General features: G+C 45.7%; 1 protein-coding gene across 1 annotated transcript in view; it reads right to left on the bottom strand.

The window, feature by feature from the left end:
• Nucleotides 1–22,500, bottom strand: part of itga8 (integrin, alpha 8) — a 58,267-nt gene that overhangs the window by 15,305 nt on the left and 20,462 nt on the right. The window contains exons 14-18 of the mRNA XM_070551233.1: nucleotides 21,419–21,464; nucleotides 21,087–21,194; nucleotides 1,523–1,578; nucleotides 1,113–1,270; nucleotides 906–1,037 (exon numbers count right to left, since the gene is read on the bottom strand). Of these exons, the coding sequence (XP_070407334.1) occupies nucleotides 906–1,037; nucleotides 1,113–1,270; nucleotides 1,523–1,578; nucleotides 21,087–21,194; nucleotides 21,419–21,464 (500 nt within the window). The remainder of the gene's footprint in view (nucleotides 1–905; nucleotides 1,038–1,112; nucleotides 1,271–1,522; nucleotides 1,579–21,086; nucleotides 21,195–21,418; nucleotides 21,465–22,500) is intronic.

Here is a 22,500-nt window from a genome sequence, read left to right as displayed (position 1 = left end):
GAACATGTTGCAGAAGAGGAATCCAAAATGAACTCAATACTTTGGCTCTGGAAATTTTAAAAGGTCTTTTTGTTTATTCTAACACATTCTCCGAGTGGAGGAGCAATCAGAAGGTGCATACTTCCCATCTGGATTGTTCCACAAATCAATAAATAGAGTAAAAGTAACCCAGAGCTGCAGACAGACTCCTCTTCGTCATCTACATGGTTTTATTTCACCTTGTGCTGCTCGTGGCTAAAACTCGTCCCGGGATTAGATTTGTGATCCGGGCTGGGCTGCGTTTTATCAGGAGAGGTTAGCTGTAGCCTGGGACCTTCATTAAGGCTCTCGTAAAGCATCTGAGGGCTGATCGTACACATGTACACTCAAATATGAGCAGCAGGAAGTTTTTAGCAACATTCCTGGAAAAGAGCCCACATCTGGGCTGATGTTTCAGACTGCTGCTGCCGTGCACGATCCCTCTGAAATTAATCACCCGTCAGATGTTCTGCAGCCTGTTTCTAATACTTCTGCAGGATTTTACTGATGTCAACTAAATCCAGTTGTTTTTAAAAGAGGCTCAATTAAAAAAACAGACTTTGGACTGCAGTGTCTGGTCTCCCACCCCCCACCCCCCAGATGTGCGCAGCACGAGGGGAAGCCGGCGCTTTGTCCCTGAAGACGATGTAACAAACAGTTTTGTGACATAAAATCTGTTTTTTCAGCTTCTTTGGCTGTAATTTGTTCTCCTAACAGCAAAAACGAGAGAAGGTTGATGAAAGTGTGATGCTTCATCCCCATAGTACTGAGGATGAAGTAACAGGCAGCGTGATGCTGCACAGCTCCCACACATCCATCTATCTGGACCAGGTCTTGGAGCAGAAACCCTTCCCTGACACATGCTGATCTAGAACGTGCAGCCACACCTGCTCCTGCAGGAAGGTGCTGCTGTACTGGTTGAGAACAGGTGGGAGTGTTTGGTCAAAAGTAGGCGGAGTCAGGCTGTAGTTTAGGGCCAGTGAGATGGGAGTCAGTTTGTCCCTGAACTCATCGTCCTCCTGCAGAGAAAGACCAAACAAGGTGTTGGTTCAGATGGTCCAGCGGATTCCTGCTGAGGCATCAGATGCCGTTACCTTCAGGTAGATGGTGTAGCCCAGACACGCGCGTGGGCGGCTGTGACCGAGCCTCAGGAGTCCCATGCGCTGAGGCTGCTGGGTATCCAGGAAGAGAACTCTCTTAACTCCACCCCTGATACCTTTGAGCCAATCCAGCTGCAGGTCTGCCCTCAGATCTGGACAGAGGACGGCAACAGAGGAAACTGAATCAGAGTTCAAACTCGACTCCGATTCCCCTTCTGATCCGATAATTCCACCAGCAGCTCTGTGTGGGTGTGAGCTCTGCAGAGAACCACTGTGATACCACGGTCTGTGTTCCTTATACTCCTCCTTCTTTTATTTGTGTGACGGAGCCGTAATTCCCCACCAGTCCTGCCTGTGATTCATTCTCCTCCTTTAGGGAACCGCTGCTGCATGAAGCTGCTCACCTACAGAGTCGGGGATCCCGACGCCGCTCACCGCCGCACACACGTCCACTTTCAGGCTAGAGGGAGGAAGACATGCATCTGGATTAGTACGGAAGTGCAGCTACGCTCTTACAGTCTGTTCTGGTTTCACAGAGCAGCAGGGCGGTCAGAAGCTGGAGCCCTTCTGCAGCGTCGTCGTCGTCGGTGAGACGGAACAGCCGGATGGAGACTCTGGTTGGAGGAGACGGAGATGCGTGTGCAGGAGAAACATGCTAACTCCTCACAGAAAGGACCCAGCTGGGAATGAAAGCCTGGATCTTCAGCTGCAACTTTAACCCCTTAACTGCAGCTCAACCACTCGGTAGTTAGTCTTAATAAACATGAACCCAGCAGTGAAAAACCAAATAAAACATCCTAAATAACATATAAATACTTAAAACGTGTATAATATTAATGCTAATAATAAAACAAGTGAAGGGTTAATGGGATAATCAATAACCAGAATGAAATTTGAAGGTTCAACGTTTGTTTTTGAAGTCGGCTGATTTGGGAAAATGTTGATTTGGTTGAAAATCAGCATTCCTGATCCGGCTGATGTTTGTTTTCAGAGCAAATCCCAGAATTCCCAACGAGCCTGGTGCTTTTCTGGAACGTCAGACCCAAGACTCAGTGCTGGCCTGAATACGTGACCTCATTTATTAAACTCTATTTCACCACACTGAGGCCGTTCAAAGAGCTTTTTCCAGATAAATAAGATTTTAGTTTTCTTTGTGCCCCCCCCCCCCCCCCCACGCTTTCAGCCCACTAATTTCTAATTGTCATTCATGTCTGACGTCTCAGACACTAATTATTAATAAAAATAATTCTCCAGTGTCACCTAAACAAATAATCTGCTTCTAAACAAGTCATTAGCTGCTTCCTGCCCTCCAGGGGGCCACAGGAACCAGCGGGGGCCCCTCCATTAGACACGCAGACATGGGAGACTGAACGTTTCTGCATTTCCTCCGTTTATGTGTTCACGACCTGATGTGTAACGGTGCTTTTTCTGTCTTATCAACAGGAAAGGGACCCTCGTGTGCAACACCGCTGCTTCTGCAGGGATGGGGGGTGCAGCTCAAGTGACCTCATGTGACCGGTGTGTGATTAAATCTGCATGTAGGTGTGTGAGAAGGTGTGAGCTGCCAGGCTGCAGATGTTGTGAGTTGGTTCATAGTCATGATTCAGGTAAATAACACAGTAATGGCGGTTAGTTAGCTGTTGTTTAGAGCTGCAGATCCGTTTCTGCTCTCAAACATTTCAGCCTCCCCACGGTGCTTTTCTGTTGGTTTAACATGTGCTGCCTGCTAAGTGTGAGTTTTGGGTGTGTGTAGCTTTAATAAGAGCTTTGTGTCACGCTTAAGTGCATGCTGCACACAACGACCCCCAGGTCAGCCGTTATTGTCTGTAATTTTCCCTAAACTGCATCTGTGAGCCACCACCCTACGTGCTGCCCCCCCCCCCCCAGCCCACACTAAGCCTGTTGAAGCACCCTAACCCTGCTTCAAAAATCACACAACGCCACACACACTTTTATGAAATCGCACTAGAAAGGAAGGTTGTGGTCAGATTACTCAACTTAGAAGTGACAAACTTCAACAAATGTTAGAAATGTAATCTGACTCTTAACTCAGAGGTTAACCCTTTCATCTCTGTATTAGCTAAAGCTTTACGCGGCTCCAACTGAAGCATGTTGTACAAGATCATTCATCTCTCATAACAATCGTCTTTACTGATTTGCCCCGTTTCACCATCCTCTTCCTCCTGACGTGTAAACAAGTGCAGTTTCTGCACACACACACAACCTCACACACGTGCAACCGTCTCTGCGCTCGAAAACTCTGAGTTTGTGCTGCTCCCCCAAAAATAAACACGGAAACGGTCAAAGCAATAACGTTTAAATGAAATCTGCATCTCAGATAAGGACTCGAATTCCTGTCTGGATGAGAGAAGAAGAAGAAGAGGATCTCTTCTATAGCGCCTCTCAAGATAAAAACCACGAGGCGCTGAGGTGAAAGGTCAAGTTGGGGTTGCCACATGGTGGATGCATGGGAATCTACACCCACGTGTCTCCGACCTGACAGATGAGCTAACATCTGGTCACAAAGGGGCCACATGCAGAACGTCTTAAACAATCTGCAGAGTTAAAACGTTTACGTTGCCCCAGAATGATGAAACTGCAGGGAGAGGTGCTGCGGTAGCTAGCTCTGCAGCTAACTTCTGCTGCGATACCCAAAGAAACGTGTTTTATATTTTAGCTCTTCTTTTCCTCCAGACCCAGGCTAGCTATCTGTCTACAGGTAAGATACTAACTGTTCATATCCTCTCCACAGAAGGCTGCAGAAAAGGTTCTGAGAGCCCGATTAGCCGCCTGTTTTACCCCGGGGAGCAAACATGACTCAGCTAAACCAACCGAGTTAAAGTCATTGTTAGGTTTCCTCAGATGACTCATCTCGTTGTTCAGCTGCAGACGAACATCTGACGATCACTTCCTGAGCGTCTAATTAAAATCCATCCAGTGGTTTGAGAGACAAACAGGGTCGGCTCCCACTGCTTTGGGTATGGCAAACACACATGCACAAAATGTGTGAACATTAGGTTCCAATAAAAAACTAAGGGGCTAAAACTCTTTCTGTTCCTCGTTGATGAAGAACAGGAAACTATCTCAGCCGGAGGGGGAAGAGATGCTTGTGTTGTTTAATGACCTCTGAGGTCAACGACCTTTAGGTGATGACTGTATTCTAGATGATCTAACACGTGACATCATCGCTCTGCTCATCCCTGCAGGGAACCAGTTAGAGCGATCCAAACCGTCCATTCTGTGTGTGTGTGTGTGTGTGTGTGTGTGTGTGTGTGTGCCATCAGACTAGAAATCATGGAGTACAGTCCATACAGACTCAAATGTTTTCACCATTTATTTAAAAAAATCTAAGTTTTGTTTTGACAGTTTGGAGTTCTAGGAACCCAGTTCCTCTTATGCTTACTACACAAACTCTCACACACACACACACACACACACACACACACACACACACACACACACACACACACACACACACACACACACACACACACACACACACACACACACACACACACACACACACACACACACACACAGGCAGCCATCCTGCAGGTCCAGTCTTCGAGGACCAACAAGAGACTGGTTCCCACCCATCTAAACTGGTTCCCATCTAATCTAGTTCCCATCTAAACTGGTTCCCATCTAAACTGGTTCCCGCCCATCTAAACTAGTTCCCATCTAAACTGGTTCCCGCCCATCTAAACTAGTTCCCATCTAAACTGGTTCCCGCCCATCTAAACTGGTTCCCATCTAAACTGGTTCCCATCTAAACTGGTTCCCATCTAAACTGGTTCCCGCCCATCTAAACTGGTTCCCATCTAAACTGGTTCCCACCCATCAAAATTACTTCCCATCTAATCTAGTTCCCATCTAAACTGGTTCCCATCTAAACTGGTTCCCGCCCATCAAAACTACTTCCCATCTAAACTGGTTCCCGCCCATCTAAACTGGTTCCCATCTAAACTGGTTCCCATCTAAACTGGTTCCCATCTAAACTGGTTCCCGCCCATCTAAACTGGTTCCCATCTAAACTGGTTCCCACCCATCAAAACTACTTCCCATCTAATCTAGTTCCCATCTAAACTGGTTCCCATCTAAACTGGTTCCCGCCCATCAAAACTACTTCCCATCTAATCTAGTTCCCATCTAAACTGGTTCCCATCTAAACTGGTTCCCGCCCATCTAAACTGGTTCCCATCTAAACTGGTTCCCGCCCATCAAAACTACTTCCCATCTAAACTAGTTCGCATCTAAACTGGTTCCCGCCCATCTAAACTAGTTCCCATCTAAATGGTTCCCGCCCATCTAAACTAGTTCCCATCTAAATGGTTCCCGCCCATCTAAACTGGTTCCCATCTAAACTGGTTCCCGCCCATCTAAACTGGTTCCCATCTAAGCTGGTTCCCACCCCTCTAAACTAGTTCCCATCTAAACTGGTTCCCGCCCATCTAAACTGGTTCCCACCCATCAAAACTACTTCCCATCTAATCTAGTTCCCATCTAAACTGGTTCCCATCTAAACTGGTTCCCACCCATCTAAACTGGTTCCCATCTAAACTGGTTCCCACCCATCTAAACTAGGTCCCATCTAAACTGGTTCCCGCAAATCTAAACGAGTTCCATTCTAAACTGGTTCCCGCCCATCTAAACTAGTTCCCATCTAAACTGGTTCCCGCCCATCTAAACTAGTTCCCATCTAAACTGGTTCCCATCTAAACTGGTTCCCATCTAAGCTGGTTCCCACCCCTCTAAACTAGTTCCCATCTAAACTGGTTCCCGCCCATCTAAACTGGTTCCCACCCATCAAAACTACTTCCAGTCTAATCTAGTTCCCATCTAAACTGGTTCCCATCTAAACTGGTTCCCACCCATCTAAACTGGTTCCCATCTAAACTGGTTCCCACCCATCTAAACTAGGTCCCATCTAAACTGGTTCCCGCAAATCTAAACGAGTTCCATTCTAAACTGGTTCCCGCCCATCTAATCTAGTTCCCATCTAAACTGGTTCCCATCTAAGCTGGTTCCTACCCATCTAAACTGGTTCCCATCTAAACTGGTTCCCACCCATCTAAACTAGTTCCCATCTAAACTGGTTCCCATCTAAACTGGTTTCCGCCCATCTAAACTGTTTCCCGACTAAACTGGTTCCCGCCCATCAAAACTAGTTCCCATCTAAACTGGTTTCCATCGAAACTAGTTCTCATCTAAACTGGTTCCCATCTAAACTGGTTCCCATCTAAACTGGTTCCCGCCCATCTAAACTGGTTCCAATCTAAACTGGTTCCCACCCATCAAAACTACTTCCCATCTAATCTAGTTCCCATCTAAACTGGTTCCCATCTAAACTGGTTCCCGCCCATCAAAACTACTTCCCATCTAATCTAGTTCCCATCTAAACTGGTTCCCATCTAAACTGGCTCCCGCCCATCTAAACTGGTTCCCATCTAAACTGGTTCCCGCCCATCAAAACTACTTCCCATCTAAACTAGTTCGCATCTAAACTGGTTCCCGCCCATCTAAACTAGTTCCCATCTAAACTGGTTCCCGCCCATCTAAACTGGTTCCCATCTAAACTGGTTCCCGCCCATCTAAACTGGTTCCCATCTAAACTGGTTCCCATCTAAGCTGGTTCCCACCCCTCTAAACTAGTTCCCATCTAAACTGGTTCCCGCCCATCTAAACTGGTTCCCACCCATCAAAACTACTTCCCATCTAATCTAGTTCCCATCTAAACTGGTTCCCATCTAAACTGGTTCCCATCTAAACTGGTTCCCACCCATCTAAACTGGTTCCCATCTAAACTGGTTCCCACCCATCTAAACTAGGTCCCATCTAAACTGGTTCCCGCAAATCTAAACGAGTTCCATTCTAAACTGGTTCCCGCCCATCTAAACTAGTTCCCATCTAAACTGGTTCCCGCCCATCTAAACTAGTTCCCATCTAAACTGGTTCCCATCTAAACTGGTTCCCATCTAAGCTGGTTCCCACCCCTCTAAACTAGTTCCCATCTAAACTGGTTCCCGCCCATCTAAACTGGTTCCCACCCATCAAAACTACTTCCAGTCTAATCTAGTTCCCATCTAAACTGGTTCCCATCTAAACTGGTTCCCACCCATCTAAACTGGTTCCCATCTAAACTGGTTCCCACCCATCTAAACTAGGTCCCATCTAAACTGGTTCCCGCAAATCTAAACGAGTTCCATTCTAAACTGGTTCCCGCCCATCTAATCTAGTTCCCATCTAAACTGGTTCCCATCTAAGCTGGTTCCTACCCATCTAAACTGGTTCCCATCTAAACTGGTTCCCACCCATCTAAACTAGTTCCCATCTAAACTGGTTCCCATCTAAACTGGTTTCCGCCCATCTAAACTGTTTCCCGACTAAACTGGTTCCCGCCCATCAAAACTAGTTCCCATCTAAACTGGTTTCCATCGAAACTAGTTCTCATCTAAACTGGTTCCCATCTAAACTAGTTCCCACTCATCTAAACTGGTTCCCACCCATCTAACCTGGTTCCCATCTAAACTGGTTCCCACCCATCTAAACTAGTTCCCATCTAAACTGGTTCCCATCTAAACTGGTTCCCACTCATCTAAACTGGTTCCCACCCATCTAACCTGGTTCCCATCTAAACTGGTTCCTACCCATCTAAACTGGTTCCCATCTAAACTGGTTCCCACCCATCTAAACTAGTTCCCATCTAAACTGGTTCCCACCCATCTAAACTGGTTCCCATCTAAACTGGTTCCCGCCCATCTAATCTAGTTCCCATCTAAACTGGTTCCCATCTAAGCTGGTTCCTACCCATCTAAACTGGTTCCCATCTAAACTGGTTCCCACCCATTTAAACTAGTTCCCATCTAAACTGGTTCCCATCTAAGCTGGTTCCCACCCATCTAAACTGGTTCCCACCCATCTAAACTAGTTCCCATCTAAACTGGTTCCCACCCATCTAAACTAGTTCCCATCTAAACTGGTTCCCGCCCATCTAAACTGTTTCCCATCTAAACTGGTTCCCGCCCATCAAAACTAGTTCCCATCTAAACTGGTTTCCATCGAAACTAGTTCTCATCTAAACTGGTTCCCACCCATCTAAACTGGTTCCCATCTAAACTGGTTCCCACTCATCTAAACTGGTTCCCACCCATCTAACCTGGTTCCCATCTAAACTGGTTCCCACCCATCTAAACTAGTTCCCATCTAAACTGGTTCCCATCTAAACTGGTTCCCGCCCATCTAAACTGTTTCCCGACTAAACTGGTTCCCGCCCATCAAAACTAGTTCCCATCTAAACTGGTTTCCATCGAAACTAGTTCTCATCTAAACTGGTTCCCATCTAAACTGGTTCCCACTCATCTAAACTGGTTCCCACCCATCTAACCTGGTTCCCATCTAAACTGGTTCCCACCCATCTAAACTAGTTCCCATCTAAACTGGTTCCCATCTAAACTGGTTCCCACCCATCTAAACTAGTTCTCATCTAAACTGGTTCCCACCCATCTAAACTGGTTCCCATCTAAACTGGTTCCCACCCATCAAAACTACTTCCCATCTAATCTAGTTCCCATCTAAACTGGTTCCCATCTAAACTGGTTCCCGCCCATCAAAACTACTTCCCATCTAAACTGGTTCCCGCCCATCTAAACTGGTTCCCATCTAAACTGGTTCCCATCTAAACTGGTTCCCATCTAAACTGGTTCCCGCCCATCTAAACTGGTTCCCATCTAAACTGGTTCCCACCCATCAAAACTACTTCCCATCTAATCTAGTTCCCATCTAAACTGGTTCCCATCTAAACTGGTTCCCGCCCATCAAAACTACTTCCCATCTAATCTAGTTCCCATCTAAACTGGTTCCCATCTAAACTGGTTCCCGCCCATCTAAACTGGTTCCCATCTAAACTGGTTCCCGCCCATCAAAACTACTTCCCATCTAAACTAGTTCGCATCTAAACTGGTTCCCGCCCATCTAAACTAGTTCCCATCTAAATGGTTCCCGCCCATCTAAACTAGTTCCCATCTAAATGGTTCCCGCCCATCTAAACTGGTTCCCATCTAAACTGGTTCCCGCCCATCTAAACTGGTTCCCATCTAAGCTGGTTCCCACCCCTCTAAACTAGTTCCCATCTAAACTGGTTCCCGCCCATCTAAACTGGTTCCCACCCATCAAAACTACTTCCCATCTAATCTAGTTCCCATCTAAACTGGTTCCCATCTAAACTGGTTCCCACCCATCTAAACTGGTTCCCATCTAAACTGGTTCCCACCCATCTAAACTAGGTCCCATCTAAACTGGTTCCCGCAAATCTAAACGAGTTCCATTCTAAACTGGTTCCCGCCCATCTAAACTAGTTCCCATCTAAACTGGTTCCCGCCCATCTAAACTAGTTCCCATCTAAACTGGTTCCCATCTAAACTGGTTCCCATCTAAGCTGGTTCCCACCCCTCTAAACTAGTTCCCATCTAAACTGGTTCCCGCCCATCTAAACTGGTTCCCACCCATCAAAACTACTTCCAGTCTAATCTAGTTCCCATCTAAACTGGTTCCCATCTAAACTGGTTCCCACCCATCTAAACTGGTTCCCATCTAAACTGGTTCCCACCCATCTAAACTAGGTCCCATCTAAACTGGTTCCCGCAAATCTAAACGAGTTCCATTCTAAACTGGTTCCCGCCCATCTAATCTAGTTCCCATCTAAACTGGTTCCCATCTAAGCTGGTTCCTACCCATCTAAACTGGTTCCCATCTAAACTGGTTCCCACCCATCTAAACTAGTTCCCATCTAAACTGGTTCCCATCTAAACTGGTTTCCGCCCATCTAAACTGTTTCCCGACTAAACTGGTTCCCGCCCATCAAAACTAGTTCCCATCTAAACTGGTTTCCATCGAAACTAGTTCTCATCTAAACTGGTTCCCATCTAAACTGGTTCCCATCTAAACTGGTTCCCGCCCATCTAAACTGGTTCCAATCTAAACTGGTTCCCACCCATCAAAACTACTTCCCATCTAATCTAGTTCCCATCTAAACTGGTTCCCATCTAAACTGGTTCCCGCCCATCAAAACTACTTCCCATCTAATCTAGTTCCCATCTAAACTGGTTCCCATCTAAACTGGTTCCCGCCCATCTAAACTGGTTCCCATCTAAACTGGTTCCCGCCCATCAAAACTACTTCCCATCTAAACTAGTTCGCATCTAAACTGGTTCCCGCCCATCTAAACTAGTTCCCATCTAAACTGGTTCCCGCCCATCTAAACTGGTTCCCATCTAAACTGGTTCCCGCCCATCTAAACTGGTTCCCATCTAAACTGGTTCCCATCTAAGCTGGTTCCCACCCCTCTAAACTAGTTCCCATCTAAACTGGTTCCCGCCCATCTAAACTGGTTCCCACCCATCAAAACTACTTCCCATCTAATCTAGTTCCCATCTAAACTGGTTCCCATCTAAACTGGTTCCCATCTAAACTGGTTCCCACCCATCTAAACTGGTTCCCATCTAAACTGGTTCCCACCCATCTAAACTAGGTCCCATCTAAACTGGTTCCCGCAAATCTAAACGAGTTCCATTCTAAACTGGTTCCCGCCCATCTAAACTAGTTCCCATCTAAACTGGTTCCCGCCCATCTAAACTAGTTCCCATCTAAACTGGTTCCCATCTAAACTGGTTCCCATCTAAGCTGGTTCCCACCCCTCTAAACTAGTTCCCATCTAAACTGGTTCCCGCCCATCTAAACTGGTTCCCACCCATCAAAACTACTTCCAGTCTAATCTAGTTCCCATCTAAACTGGTTCCCATCTAAACTGGTTCCCACCCATCTAAACTGGTTCCCATCTAAACTGGTTCCCACCCATCTAAACTAGGTCCCATCTAAACTGGTTCCCGCAAATCTAAACGAGTTCCATTCTAAACTGGTTCCCGCCCATCTAATCTAGTTCCCATCTAAACTGGTTCCCATCTAAGCTGGTTCCTACCCATCTAAACTGGTTCCCATCTAAACTGGTTCCCACCCATCTAAACTAGTTCCCATCTAAACTGGTTCCCATCTAAACTGGTTTCCGCCCATCTAAACTGTTTCCCGACTAAACTGGTTCCCGCCCATCAAAACTAGTTCCCATCTAAACTGGTTTCCATCGAAACTAGTTCTCATCTAAACTGGTTCCCATCTAAACTAGTTCCCACTCATCTAAACTGGTTCCCACCCATCTAACCTGGTTCCCATCTAAACTGGTTCCCACCCATCTAAACTAGTTCCCATCTAAACTGGTTCCCATCTAAACTGGTTCCCACTCATCTAAACTGGTTCCCACCCATCTAACCTGGTTCCCATCTAAACTGGTTCCTACCCATCTAAACTGGTTCCCATCTAAACTGGTTCCCACCCATCTAAACTAGTTCCCATCTAAACTGGTTCCCACCCATCTAAACTGGTTCCCATCTAAACTGGTTCCCGCCCATCTAATCTAGTTCCCATCTAAACTGGTTCCCATCTAAGCTGGTTCCTACCCATCTAAACTGGTTCCCATCTAAACTGGTTCCCACCCATTTAAACTAGTTCCCATCTAAACTGGTTCCCATCTAAGCTGGTTCCCACCCATCTAAACTGGTTCCCACCCATCTAAACTAGTTCCCATCTAAACTGGTTCCCACCCATCTAAACTAGTTCCCATCTAAACTGGTTCCCGCCCATCTAAACTGTTTCCCATCTAAACTGGTTCCCGCCCATCAAAACTAGTTCCCATCTAAACTGGTTTCCATCGAAACTAGTTCTCATCTAAACTGGTTCCCACCCATCTAAACTGGTTCCCATCTAAACTGGTTCCCACTCATCTAAACTGGTTCCCACCCATCTAACCTGGTTCCCATCTAAACTGGTTCCCACCCATCTAAACTAGTTCCCATCTAAACTGGTTCCCATCTAAACTGGTTCCCGCCCATCTAAACTGTTTCCCGACTAAACTGGTTCCCGCCCATCAAAACTAGTTCCCATCTAAACTGGTTTCCATCGAAACTAGTTCTCATCTAAACTGGTTCCCATCTAAACTGGTTCCCACTCATCTAAACTGGTTCCCACCCATCTAACCTGGTTCCCATCTAAACTGGTTCCCACCCATCTAAACTAGTTCCCATCTAAACTGGTTCCCATCTAAACTGGTTCCCACCCATCTAAACTAGTTCTCATCTAAACTGGTTCCCACCCATCTAAACTGGTTCCCATCTAAACTGGTTCCCACTCATCTAAACTGGTTCCCACCCATCTAACCTGGTTCCCATCTAAACTGGTTCCCACCCATCTAAACTAGTTCCCATCTAAACTGGTTCCCATCTAAGCTGGTTCCCACCCATCTAAACTGGTTCCAACCCATCTAAACTAGTTCCCATCTAAACTGGTTCCCACCCATCTAAACTAGTTCCCATCTCAACTGGTTCCCATCTAAACTGGTTCATACCCATCTAAACTAGTTCCCATCTAAACTGGTTCCCGCCCATCTAAACTAGTTCTCATCTAAACTGGTTCCCACCCATCTAAACTGGTTCCCATCTAAACTGGTTCCCACCCATCTAACCTGGTTCCCATCTAAACTGGTTCCCACCCATCTAAACTAGTTCCCATCTAAACTGGTTCCCATCTAAGCTGGTTCCCACCCATCTAAACTGGTTCCAACCCATCTAAACTAGTTCCCATCTAAACTGGTTCCCACCCATCTAAACTAGTTCCCATCTCAACTGGTTCCCATCTAAACTGGTTCATACCCATCTAAACTAGTTCCCATCTAAACTGGTTCCCGCCCATCTAAACTGTTTCCCATCTAAACTGGTTCCCGCCCATCAAAACTAGTTCCCATCTAAACTGGTTTCCATCGAAACTAGTTCTCATCTAAACTGGTTCCCACCCATCTAAACTGGTTCCCATCTAAACTGGTTCCCACTCATCTAAACTGGTTCCCACCCATCTAACCTGGTTCCCATCTAAACTGGTTCCCACCCATCTAAACTAGTTCCCATCTAAACTGGTTCCCATCTAAACTGGTTCCCGCCCATCTAAACTGTTTCCCGACTAAACTGGTTCCCGCCCATCAAAACTAGTTCCCATCTAAACTGGTTTCCATCGAAACTAGTTCTCATCTAAACTGGTTCCCATCTAAACTGGTTCCCACTCATCTAAACTCGTTCCCACTCATCTAAACTGGTTCCCATCTAAACTGGTTCCCACCCATCTAAACTAGTTCCCATCTAAACTGGTTCCCACTCATCTAAACTGGTTCCCACCCATCTAACCTGGTTCCCATCTAAACTGGTTCCTACCCATCTAAACTGGTTCCCATCTAAACTGGTTCCCACCCATCTAAACTAGTTCCCATCTAAACTGGTTCCCACCCATCTAAACTGGTTCCCATCTAAACTGGTTCCCGCCCATCTAATCTAGTTCCCATCTAAACTGGTTCCCATCTAAGCTGGTTTCTACCCATCTAAACTGGTTCCCATCTAAACTGGTTCCCACCCATCTAAACTAGTTCCCATCTAAACTGGTTCCCATCTAAGCTGGTTCCCACCCATCTAAACTGGTTCCAACCCATCTAAACTAGTTCCCATCTAAACTGGTTCCCACCCATCTAAACTAGTTCCCATCTAAACTGGTTCCCACCCATCTAAACTAGTTCCCATCTAAACTGGTTCCCGCCCATCTAAACTGTTTCCCATCTAAACTGGTTCCCGCCCATCAAAACTAGTTCCCATCTAAACTGGTTTCCATCGAAACTAGTTCTCATCTAAACTGGTTCCCACCCATCTAAACTGGTTCCCATCTAAACTGGTTCCCACTCATCTAAACTGGTTCCCACCCATCTAACCTGGTTCCCATCTAAACTGGTTCCCACCCATCTAAACTAGTTCCCATCTAAACTGGTTCCCATCTAAACTGGTTCCCGCCCATCTAAACTGTTTCCCGACTAAACTGGATCCCGCCCATCAAAACTAGTTCCCATCTAAACTGGTTTCCATCGAAACAAGTTCTCATCTAAACTGGTTCCCATCTAAACTGGTTCCCACTCATCTAAACTGGTTCCCACCCATCTAACCTGGTTCCCATCTAAACTGGTTCCCACCCATCTAAACTAGTTCCCATCTAAACTGGTTCCCATCTAAACTGGTTCCCACCCATCTAAACTAGTTCTCATCTAAACTGGTTCCCACCCATCTAAACTGGTTCCCATCTAAACTGGTTCCCACTCATCTAAACTGGTTCCCACCCATCTAACCTGGTTCCCATCTAAACTGGTTCCCACCCATCTAAACTAGTTCCCATCTAGACTGGTTCCCATCTAAACTGGTTCCCACCCATCTCAACTAGTTCCCATCTAAACTGGTTCCCACCCATCTAAACTAGTTCCCATCTAAACTGGTTCCCATCTAAACTGGTTCCCACCCATCGAAACTGGTTCCCACCCATCTAAACTGGTTCCCATCTAAACTAGTTCCCACTCATCTAAACTGGTTCCCACCCATCTAACCTGGTTCCCATCTAACCTGGTTCCAATCTAAACTGGTTCCCACCCATGTAAACTAGTTCCCATCTAAACTGGTTCCCATCTAAACTGATTCCCACCCATCTAAACTAGTTCCCATCTAAACTGGTTCCCACCCATCTAAACTAGTTCCCGTCTAAACTGGTTCCCATCTAAACTGGTTCCTACCCATCTAAACTAGTTCCCATCTAAACTGGTTCCCGCACATCTAAACTAGTTCCCATCTAAACTGGTTCCCGCCCATCTAATCTAGTTCCCATCTAAACTAGTTCCCATTTAAACTAGTTCCCATCTAAACTGGTTCCCATCTAAACTGGTTCCCACCCATCTAAACTAGTTCCCATCTAAACTGGTTCCCACCCATCTAAACTAGTTTCCATCTAAACTGGTTCCCGCACATCTTAACTAGTTCCCATCTAAACTGGTTCCCGCCCATCTAATCTAGTTCCCATCTAAACTAGTTCCCATCTAAACCTGTTCCCATCTAAGCTGGTTCCCACCCATTTAAACTGGTTCCCATCTAAACTGGTTCCCACCTGTCTAAACTAGTTCCCATCTAAACTGGTTGCCACCCATCTAAATTGGTTCCCATCTAAACTGGTTCCCATCTAAACTGGTTCCCACCCATCTAAACTAGTTCCCCATCTAAACTGGTTCCCGCACATCTAAACTAGTTCCCATCTAAACTGGTTCCCGCCCATCGAATCTAGTTCCCATCTAAACTAGTTTCCATCTAAACTGGTTCCCATCTAAGCTGGTTCCCACCCATCTAAACTTGTTCCCATCTAAACTGGTTCCCATCTAAACTAGTTCCCATCTAAACTGGTTCCCACCCATCAAAACTGGTTCCCATCTTAACTGGTTCCCGCCCATCTAAACTGGTTCCCACCCATCTAAACTGGTTCCCGCCCATCAAAACTTGTTCCCATCTAAACTGGTTCCCATCATAACTAGTTCCCATCTAATCTAGTTCCCATCTAAACTGGTTCCCACCCATCAAAACTGGTTCCCATCTAAACTGGTTCCCGCCCATCTAAACTGGTTCCCGCATATCTAAACTAGTTCCCAAACTGGTTCCCATCTAAACAGGTTCCCACCCATCTAAACTAGTTCCCAACCATCTAAACTGGTTCCCATCTAAACTGGTTCCCACCCATCTAAACTAGTTCCCATCTAAACTGGTTTCCATCGAAACTAGTTCCCATCTAAACTGGTTCCCACCCATCAAAACTGGTTCCCATCGAAACTGGTTCCCGCCCATCTAAACTGGTTCCCGCCCATCTAAACTAGTTCCCAAAATGGTTCCCATCTAAACTGGTTCCCACCCATCTAAACTGGTTCCCACCCATCTAAACTGGTTCCCACCCATCTAAACTAGTTCCCATCTAAACTGGTTTCCATCTAAACCAGTTCCCATCTAAACTAGTTCCCATCTAAACTAGTTCCATCTGAACTAGTTCCCATCTAAACTGGTTCCCGCCCATCTAAACTGGTTCTCACCCATCTAAACTGGTTCTTGCCCATCTAAACTGGTTCCCACCCAGTTAAACTGGTTCCCACCCATTTAAACTAGTTCCCATCTAAACTGGTTCCCACCCATCTAAACTAGTTCCCATCTAAACTGGTTCCCGCCCATCAAAACTAGTTCCCATCTAAACTGGTTCACATCGAAACTAGTTCTCATCTAAACTGGTTCCCACCCATCTAAACTGGTTCCCACCCATCTAAACTGGTTCCCATCTAAACTGGTTCCTGCCCATCTAAACTGGTTCCCACCCATCTAAACTGGTTCCCGCCCATGTAAACTACTTCCCATCTAAACTAGTTCCCACCCATCTAAACTAGTTCCCATCTAAACTGGTTCCCATCTAAGCTGGTTCCGACCCATCTAAACTAGTTCCCATCTAAACTGGTTCCCACCCACCTAAACTAGTTTCCATCTAAACTGGTTCCCACCCATCTAAACTTGTTCCCATCTAAACTAGTTCCCATCTAAACTGGTTCCCACCCATCTAAACTGGTTCCCACCCATCAAAACTAGTTTCCATCTAAACTGGTTCCCATCTAATCTAGTTCCCATCTAAACTGGTTCCCATCTAAACTGGTTCCCACCCATCTCAACTGGTTCCCATCTAAACTGGTTCAGACCCATCTAAACTGGTTCCCATCTAAACTAGTTCCCACCCATCTAAACTAGTTCCCATCTAAACTGGTTCCCATCTAAGCTGGTTCCCACCCATCTAAACTAGTTCCCATCTAAACTGGTTCCCACCCACCTAAACTAGTTTCCATCTAAACTGGTTCCCATCTAAACTAGTTCCCATCTAAACTGGTTCCCACCCATCTAACCTGGTTCCCATCTAACCTGGTTCCAATCTAAACTGGTTCCCACCCATCTAAACTAGTTCCCATCTAAACTGGTTCCCATCTAAACTGGTTCCCACCCATCTAAACTAGTTCCCATCTAAACTGGTTCCCATCTAAACTGGTTCCTACCCATCTAAACTAGTTCCCATCTAAACTGGTTCCCGCACATCTAAACTAGTTCCCATCTAAACTGGTTCCCGCCCATCTAATCTAGTTCCCATCTAAACTAGTTCCCATTTAAACTAGTTCCCATCTAAACTGGTTCCCACCCATCTAAACTAGTTTCCATCTAAACTGGTTCCCGCACATCTTAACTAGTTCCCATCTAAACTGGTTCCCGCCCATCTAATCTAGTTCCCATCTAAACTAGTTCCCATCTAAACTGGTTCCCATCTAAGCTGGTTCCCACCCATCTAAACTGGTTCCCATCTAAACTGGTTCCCACCTGTCTAAACTAGTTCCCATCTAAACTGGTTGCCACCCATCTAAATTGGTTCCCATCTAAACTGGTTCCCATCTAAACTGGTTCCCACCCATCTAAACTAGTTCCCATCTAAACTGGTTCCCGCACATCTAAACTAGTTCCCATCTAAACTGGTTCCCGCCCATCTAATCTAGTTCCCATCTAAACTAGTTCCCATCTAAACTGGTTCCCATCTAAGCTGGTTCCCACCCATCTAAACTTGTTCCCATCTAAACTGGTTCCCATCATAACTAGTTCCCATCTAAACTGGTTCCCACCCATCAAAACTGGTTCCCATCTTAACTGGTTCCCGCCCATCTAAACTGGTTCCCACCCATCTAAACTGGTTCCCGCCCATCAAAACTTGTTCCCATCTAAACTGGTTCCCATCATAACTAGTTCCCATCTAAACTAGTTCCCATCTAAACTGGTTCCCACCCATCAAAACTGGTTCCCATCTAAACTGGTTCCCGCCCATCTAAACTGGTTCCCACAAATCTAAACTAGTTCCCAAACTGGTTCCCATCTAAACTGGTTCCCACCCATCTAAACTAGTTCCCAACCATCTAAACTGGTTCCCCATCTAAACTGGTTCCCACCCATCTAAACTAGTTCCCATCTAAACTGGTTTCCATCGAAACTAGTTCCCATCTAAACTGGTTCCCACCCATCAAAACTGGTTCCCATCGAAACTGGTTCCCGCCCATCTAAACTAGTTCCCAAAATGGTTCCCATCTAAACTGGTTCCCACCTATCTAAACTGGTTCCCACCCATCTAAACTGGTTCCCATCTAAACTGGTTCCCACCCATCTAAACTAGTTCCCATCTAAACTAGTTCCCATCTAAACTAGTTCCCATCTAAACTGGTTCCCGCCCATCTAAACTGGCTCTCACCCATCTAAACTGGTTCTTGCCCATCTAAACTGGTTCCCAACCAGTTAAACTGGTTCCCACCCATTTAAACTAGTTCCCATCTAAACTGGTTCCCACCCATCTAAACTAGTTCCCATCTAAACTGGTTCCCGCCCATCAAAACTAGTTCCCATCTAAACTGGTTCCCATCGAAACAAGTTCTCATCTAAACTGGTTCCCACCCATCTAAACTGGTTCCCACCCATCTAAACTGGTTCCCACCCATCTAAACTGGTTCCCGCCCATGTAAACTACTTCCCATCTAAACTAGTTCCCACCCATCTAAACTAGTTCCCATCTAAACTGGTTCCCATCTAAGCTGGTTCCGACCCATCTAAACTAGTTCCCATCTAAACTGGTTCCCACCCACCTAAACTAGTTTCCATCTAAACTGGTTCCCACCCATCTAAACTTGTTCCCATCTAAACTAGTTCCCATCTAAACTGGTTCTCACCCATCTAAACTAGTTCCCATCTAAACTGGTTCCCACCCATCTAAACTGGTTCCCACCCATCAAAACTAGTTTCCATCTAAACTGGTTCCCATCTAATCTAGTTCCCATCTAAACTGGTTCCCATCTAAACTGGTTCCCATCTAAACTGGTTCCCACCCATCTCAACTGGTTCCCATCTAAACTGGTTCAGACACATCTAAACTGGTTCCCATCTAAACTAGTTCCCACCCATCTAAACTAGTTCCCATCTAAACTGGTTCCCATTTAAGCTGGTTCCCACCCATCTAAACTAGTTCCCATCTAAACTGGTTCCCACCCACCTAAACTAGTTTCCATCTAAACTGGTTCCCATCTAAACTAGTTCCCATCTAAACTGGTTCCCACCCATCTAAACTGGTTCCCACCCATCTAAACTTGTTCCCATCTAAACTAGTTCCCATCTAAACGGGTTCCCACCCATCTAAACTGGTTCCCACCCATCTAAACTGGTTCCCATCTAAACGGGTTCCCACCCATCTAAACTAGTTCCCATCTAAACTGGTTCCCACCCATCTAAACTGGTTCCCACCCATCAAAACTAGTTTCCATCTAAACTGGTTCCCATCTAATCTAGTTCCCATCTAAACTGGTTCCCACCCATCTAAACTGGTTCCCACCCATCAAAACTAGTTTCCATCTAAACTGGTTCCCATCTAATCTAGTTCCCATCTAAACTGGTTCCCACCCATCTAAACTGGTTCCCATCTAAACTGGTTCCCACCCATCTCAACTGGTTCCCATCTAAACTGGTTCCAACCCATCTAAACTGGTTCCCATCTAAACTGGTTCCCGCCCATCTAAACTGGTTCCCACCCATCTAAACTGGTTCCCGCCCATCTAAACTGGTTCCCACCCATCTAAACTGTTTCCCACCCATCTAAACTGGTTCCCATCAAAACTGGTTCCCACCCATCCAAACTGGTTCCCATCTAAACTGGTTCCCGCCCATCTAAACTCGCCAAAACTGTTCAAAGCCGGTCTGCCGCTCACACAAGAAAACATATTCAGAAGAGAATTATGCGGATTCTAATTAAGTGCAGCGTCCCATAAATCTGAGTTTTCAGGTTACACGAGCCTCCTCCTGTTCCAGCAGGCTGCTGCATCACTGCTCTGGAGAATCAGACGTCTCGAGCACAGGGGTGAAACTTTTGTCACATCTGTCAGCGTGAATGTGATTTGTGAAAGGGTAGACGTTACAGAGCATATCGTTTTAAGGATGCAGCGAGGACGCTTTCTGTTACAGATCTGAAGCTCAGTGCAGCAAAGAGCCTCGTTAGCTTCATATCTGAGACTTTAGCTTTAATCCACTTGCACATGCAGTTCACACCAAAGCTCCAATAAATAACAGCTCAGACTGAGCAGGAGTGATTTAACGAGGCACTGCAACGTGCTACTTCTCATGTCAGCCTGAGTTTGAGAGTGATGATGGATGCAATTCCCAAAAGAAGCACCAAAACCAACAGAAGGAGACGAAAATTGTTTTTTTAGGACATAAAAACAAGTGGATGTCCCGGAGGTCGGTGCAGCGTGTGAAGAGCTGCTGGGCTAGACCTGATGCTTTATCATCTAAAATAAAAAGCAAACGTGTCCCTTGTCTTGTCTTCTCAGACATCACCGTTAATGCCACCGAGGTTAAAAAAGCAAACAGCAACCAGCCAGTAAAGGAACCTTTTTTACTCTGTCGTGACAACAACCAGTAAAAACTTGTTTAGTTTCCATGTGAGTGTGGTGGAGTCTCACATTTACACTGACTTCAGATCAGCCCTGCTGCAAACAGCAGAAACACACCAAATAACCAGTTTCTTCTGTTCTTAGTAAGTCCCAGATAGTTTCTGGTTCATTTGCACCTTTAAACAGCTACATTTACGATGCACATCCATTGACTTTTTATCTAATATTCTGAACTAAACTTCAAATTTAGGCTGATTCTGAAAGTAAAAACAAGTATTTTGTCGCCTTTTACATATTGATATTCTGTCAGAAAGAGGGCCGTAAAAAGTCCAAAGTCTAATATCGATTCGATATCACAACATGAACTATCGCAATATTTTAGTGTAACAATATTTTCTTACACCCTTACGTTTGAGCTGTCATAAGAATTGGGGGCTTGCCCGGGATGTGTAGTTTGTTCGTTCAGTTCTGAGCCAGCACAGTGCACACACAGGTGTAAATGCTGTGGTGAAAAATGTAAGGATAGATGCTTTTACCAGGTGACCCTGTTTTCTGTCTGAGGGAGGAAACACTGTCGGTCATCGGGATTCAGGATTCTGGGAGTTAGAGTCAGCGTTGCTTCCACAGACACAACAGCTCGAGACCTGCCCACACACACACACACACACACACACGCATACGCACATGCACACACACACACACACGCACACGCACGCACGCACACACACACACACACACATGCACACGCACACACACGCACACACGCATGCGGCACAGATTAAATAATTAGAACACCTGCTAATGGAACTGTTTTACAGATTTTTTTAAACGAAGTGCAGACTGGTGTTTGAAAGCTTGAGGCCCGTACCTGTAGACGGAGACCTCACTCGCTCCAAACGCCCCAACGATCAGATCTGCAGAGAGAGAGAGACGAGTGAGCAAAAGGAAGGAGCTTCAAAGAATGCAACAGATGGGACTGATTTCAAGGTCTCCAGCAATCTTCATCAAACACAGACACTGCATGTAATAAACACACACACACACACACACACACATTCCGATAGCATCGTGGTTTTTCCTTCATACTTTTAAACTTAATTTTCTAATTCAGCATGCACTAATCATGAGTTTGTATCTCTTTTAAGCATGTGTGTGTGTGTGTGTGTGTGTGTGTGTGTGTGTGTGTGTGTGTGTGTGTGTGTGTGTGTGTGTGTGTGTGTGTGACAGGGACTCCACGCTGCATTCCAGGGCCATTAGAAAGTTCACATTGCTCCAATCAAAGTTTGCTAAACAGCGTTTCCCAACAGCGAGCCTTAACTCTGCACTGTCAGCAGCACCAGGTCTCATTTAGAAGTGATCTTTATTTGTTTTCATGGGGTTCGTGATGAACACACGCTTTTAATTGGCTCCCAAATTAAAATAGAGACGGTATATAATGGCTGTGGTCAGGGGACACATACCGATGAAAGCCCCCCTCACACACACACACACACACACACACACACACACACACACACACACACACACACACACACACACACACACACACACACACACACACACACACACACACACACACACACCAGCGCTGATTAAAACAATGTGAAAAAGCAAAGAAAATAAACTCATGATGGATACACGCCACCACAGGCAAATGCAGCAGGAAGCTGAGCTGTGTGATCTTGAGAAAGACTCAGTCAGAAAACTCAGCTGTGGTTCAAATGAACAAGATTTCATTAATAATTATTAATCAAATAATAAACCAGTGTAATCTGCAGTTCCCCGAGCCCTTAAAGTGCTGATTTGATCCTGTAAACCTGTTCAGAATCAGCTTAAAATGTGACGATAATCCACTCTGGTGGATTCTGTCGTGTCTCTGTCGTGTCTCTGCCGTGTCTCTGCCGTGTCTATGCCGTGTCTCTGCCGTGTCTATGCCGTGTCTATGCCGTG

This window comes from Nothobranchius furzeri, chromosome 5, assembly GCF_043380555.1.
Source record: "Nothobranchius furzeri strain GRZ-AD chromosome 5, NfurGRZ-RIMD1, whole genome shotgun sequence".
NCBI classification, from domain to species: domain Eukaryota; kingdom Metazoa; phylum Chordata; class Actinopteri; order Cyprinodontiformes; family Nothobranchiidae; genus Nothobranchius; species Nothobranchius furzeri.
This window is presented reverse-complemented; position numbering and strand designations above follow the sequence as displayed.